We start from the raw sequence: 4,372 nt of genomic DNA, 5'->3' as shown, positions 1-4,372 counted from the left end.
CTGTAGACATTGTTGCTTCTTTATCTACTGAACAAACTCCTCAGTTTTCCATCTCTGGTCTTTTAAATGTTTCCAAGCTTCAGGACAGCTTGCAAAGGAATTATATCCCATTCCAACTATTTGCAACTTCTTTCTGACCTTTAAGAACATCCACAACCATTTATTCAAGAGTCAAGAGAGTTTTATTGTCATGTGTCCCCGATAGGACAATGAATAAAACCATGTTATACATTGGAATATGGTACAATGTATAAAATACAATATACAATGGTAAAAACCATCACTTATTTTTTTTTTAATTATTCACATTGATAGTTTCCATATACTTATAAGATAACATATATGCTTCTACATCTCAGCGAGGACAACTATTGAGAAGAAAATTAAAAAACATTTCGACTGCTTAATATTACGAAGCGGGTCGTTAAAAAAAAGTCATTTTAAATGAATAGATATTTTGACATTAAATCACTGTACACCAACAGAGAGTGTGCTGATTTTGCTCACAACGTAAAAACAAAACAAATATTGTTCTTTTTTTTTCAGTAATGCACTCTGGTCAAAAGACAACTTGCTGGAGGAACTCAGGAGGTCCGGCAGCATCTGTGGAGGGAGTGGAGAGGCGACGTCTCGGATCGGGACCCTTCTCCAGACTTCGCTCTGATGAGCTGTGATGGACAGCGCAGCTTTTATTCCACTGAGTGAAATTTCGCGTCCGACGAAACCCTGCCCCTTCCTTGCGAATGTATCGTTCTGTTAGCCCCATTGCACCCCACAGAACACACCTCTCTGTGTGAAATAAGACGAACAAGCTTAGAAACACTTGTTGCCTTTGCCCATAAACGCGGGCAGACTTTAGAGACGCGTAAGAAAGAACTGCAAATGCTGGTTTAAATCGAAGAAATGCTGGAGTAACTCAGCGGGACAGGCAGCATCTCTGGAGAGAAGGGTCTCGACCCGAAACGTTATCCTCTCCTTCTCTCCAGAGACGCTGCCTGTCCCGCTGAGTTACTCCAGCATTTTGTGTCTATGTCAGACTTTAAAGGCAGCAGCAGTCCGCGTCGCTGGAGCTCAGCTGCGCGTCGACACGTCTAGCCTCTCGTTAGGCAGGTTCCACCCTTTGAGATCCGTCACCAAAGACGAATCATAATTACCAATGTCTATGACTTGCAGATTTTATCCCATACGTTTTCTGTATTTCGGGTGCGGTCCTATCCTCCCTTCCCTACTCAAACCCCTCTCTGACGTCTCGTTAATTTAATTCATTGGGATCCTTTTTTTGCGCGTTTCTGCCGCTCTTCCTCCATTCTCCTCGTTCATGGGTCAGTATCAGTCGCTGAGTAGAATTGTGCCGAAATTATACCAACATCTATTTATTCCGTTTAAAAATATGACCAACTCTCATATTTGCCGCCTGTGATTTGTTTGATGATGTCGTTGTATTGGATTGGTAAGTTTATTTCCCATTCTGTCTTCAACCCCCCATCCGCGCTACCCTGCAACCCCTCATTAATTGGCCACCAGCATCCAGAGTGAACGGCTGCAAACAGCTGAGTTTTGCTTCTTTCTCTGGGGGAGAGGGGAATCCTGAACCCCTCAAGTAACTGAAGATAGACACAAAAAGCTGGAGTAACTCAGCGAGACAGGCAGCGTCTCTGGAGAGAAGGAATGGGTGAGACCCTTCTTCAGACCTCCAGAGATGCTACCTGTCCCGCTGAGTTACTCCAGCATTTTGCGTCTATCTTCGGTTTTAAAGCAGCATCTGTAGTTCCTTCCTCCACCCCTCAAGTAACTCTCCACTCCGATCAACCACCCAGTCCCCCTGAGCAAGTCACAAAGTGCTGGAGGAACTGCGCGGGTCAGGCAGCATCTGAGGAGGGGATGGATGAACAGGCGACGTTTCGGGCCGGAACCTTCCTCAGACCGGAGAAATGTGGAGAAGGAAACAGCCCTCCGTCTATTCCCTCCCCCGATGCTGACTGACTTGCCGAGTTCCTCCAACACTTTGCGTCTTGGTTAAGATTCCAACATCTGCAGTTCCTTCACATAGAGGCTGCCGCACCCGCTGAGTTTCTCCAGCACTTTTGTCTGCCTTCGATTTTCCAGCATCTGCAGTTCCTTCTTGAACATTTATCTACTCTTTGTGACTTTGTTTCCATTCCCTCCCCCCTCGCTATCCTCTGCCACTCCAGAACCAATCCATACCTATTTTCCAGGTATAGCCACCTCTATTTTCTCCCACTGTTTCTGCCCTGATCGCTCCGTCCTGTCAAAGCGCATTATTTTGGGTGACACAAAATGCTGGAGTAACTCGGCGGGACGGGCAGCATTTCCGGGGAGAAGGGATGGGTGGCGTTTCGGGTCGAGACCTCTCTTCAGACTCTGATTAGTTGTATAGTTGGCCGCTCCGGTTCGCTCTCTGCTCCCCACATTGTCCACTCTCTGCTACATAGGCACTTGTAGTTTGGCCTCTCGATCGCTCCATTACCCACTACTGCCCATCCCCATAGAAATCCGGCAACCGCCTTCTCTTTGTATTTTTCTGACCCACAGCGTCCCCAGGAGTCCCGTTGGAGAATTTCCCGGGCAGCTGAGGCTGATTCCTAATTCACTTTGCGCCGTGATCAACAGCAGAAAAAGAATCACCTTCAACCACGATCAGGATGGGGACAGTGTGAGTGTGAGTGAGAGGCGGGAGGGGAAAAAATACACCACAAGCAACCTCTCTCAGACTAACAAAAAAACTCAGCCCGGCCACAGAACAACTGGTAACTGGAAGGAAAATAACAGTGAGAGGGAAACTACATGTGGATAGAGGATGCGTTCACTCATAGGGTCCCGCTTGTTATTCGCCCTATTTCTTATCGAAGGTAAGATGATTTTTTAAATGTATATATGCCGTGATTTACGTAAGGTGGAAAGTTAGAAGCGAGAAGGCGCTGTGTGCCGTGCGGTTTGACATCGTGAAACTGACAGCTGGAGGATTTCACCTTGAGATGGAAACTTGGATATTTATGGTGCCATTGAAACATTCACTGCAACTCACTTCGACAAGGATTTTTTTTTTTTGCTTTAGTGACCCAGGCGCTTGCAAAAATTAAACTTTGTTTAACTGGCCTTCGCTGAGATGATTCTCGCGGATGGTCCCCGCAAACTGCCTCCCGCTAAGAACGGGGCATGTTACGCGTTGGTGCTATGTTGAACAGTTGCCCCGTTACTTGTCCGCGGCTGGCGGTCTCCAGGCAGCTGCGACCCCTCCGCTTCTCCCTTTCATTGGGGATACGAGGGACCCAGCTGTATCCCCGGGATGGGCAACAATTGTCAGTGATGTATTAGCAATGGTATTAGTGGAAATTCGGCTCCCGAATTAGTTGCCGATGTTAAATAAAAAAGGAAGATTTCGTGGAAGGGAGAGCAGAAATGTTAACTGCCCAAGAGTGGCGGAAAGTCTAAGATGAGAGAGAGGGAGAGAGACGCAGACTGTACAATGGGTGAATTCGGATTCGGAGATTTATTTCGCGATACGGACAGCGTTCGCTTTGAAATTTATCCGGCAGAGAACTGTAATGATCAGTTTTGATCATTGTTGGTGAATGGTCCCGAGTTCCCTCGGCTGTCATCACAGGAAGGGAATCGGATACACAGGCAGAAATAACCTTTGTTGGAGATCTGAGATAAAAGCTGCATTTTGTGGAAGTACCAATGTAATGACCGGTAGCAGGGGAAGAGAGGTTCTTGCTTGCTGTTGACTTTCGGAACAATGTCTAGGAAAGTTCTATTCCCAGTTGTTTATGATTCTTTATGGTCGTTGAGGAAGACTTGTGTTTGCATTCGAAATGTGTAGGAAGGAACTGCAGATGCTGGTTTAAACCGAAGATAGACATAAAAAGCTGGAGGAACTCAGCGGGACGGGCAGCATCTCTGGAGAGAAGGAATGGGCGACGTTTCGGGTCGAGACCCTTCTTCAGACTAGCTAGGGATAAGGGAAAGGAGAGATATAGACGATGATGTAGAGAGATAAAGCTGCTTGTCCCGCGGAGTTACTCCAGTTTTTTGTGTATCCAGTATCTTGTTTTTACATTCCCTGTGTTTCGTTCTGTTTTCACTGGATTCACGACATTGCACAGTTGCACTTATTTGAACACTCATATTGTGTCAGAAGCTGGTTTGGAGATTGGTGCGCGTACCGGTTAGCTGTTAGACAGAAATGATGAAGGTTTTTGCAGAAATGGCTGAATATTTCAGCGTTGCGTTGATGCGATTCTCACCGGCACACTTCTGCATATTATTAAAGGTTCATTCTTTCCGATGTATGTTTATTGAGGTGGAGTTTGTGCCGCATCTATCAGTGAAGTGTGGATCGTATACATGC

General features: G+C 46.3%; 1 protein-coding gene across 3 annotated transcripts in view; it reads left to right on the top strand.

Moving 5' to 3' along the window:
* The first annotated feature begins 2,762 nt into the window (after positions 1-2,762).
* The window catches only part of ret (ret proto-oncogene), a 77,663-nt gene continuing 76,053 nt past the window's right edge, over positions 2,763-4,372 (top strand). For all 3 annotated transcript variants that reach the window (XM_033012782.1, XM_033012784.1, XM_033012783.1), the window contains exon 1: positions 2,763-2,870. In XM_033012782.1, the coding sequence (XP_032868673.1) occupies positions 2,819-2,870 (52 nt within the window). In that variant the 5' untranslated portion in view covers positions 2,763-2,818. The remainder of the gene's footprint in view (positions 2,871-4,372) is intronic.

Source organism: Amblyraja radiata, chromosome 37, assembly GCF_010909765.2.
Source record: "Amblyraja radiata isolate CabotCenter1 chromosome 37, sAmbRad1.1.pri, whole genome shotgun sequence".
NCBI classification, from domain to species: domain Eukaryota; kingdom Metazoa; phylum Chordata; class Chondrichthyes; order Rajiformes; family Rajidae; genus Amblyraja; species Amblyraja radiata.
Note: the sequence above shows the minus strand (reverse complement) of the source record. Positions and strands in the feature narration are given on the sequence as shown.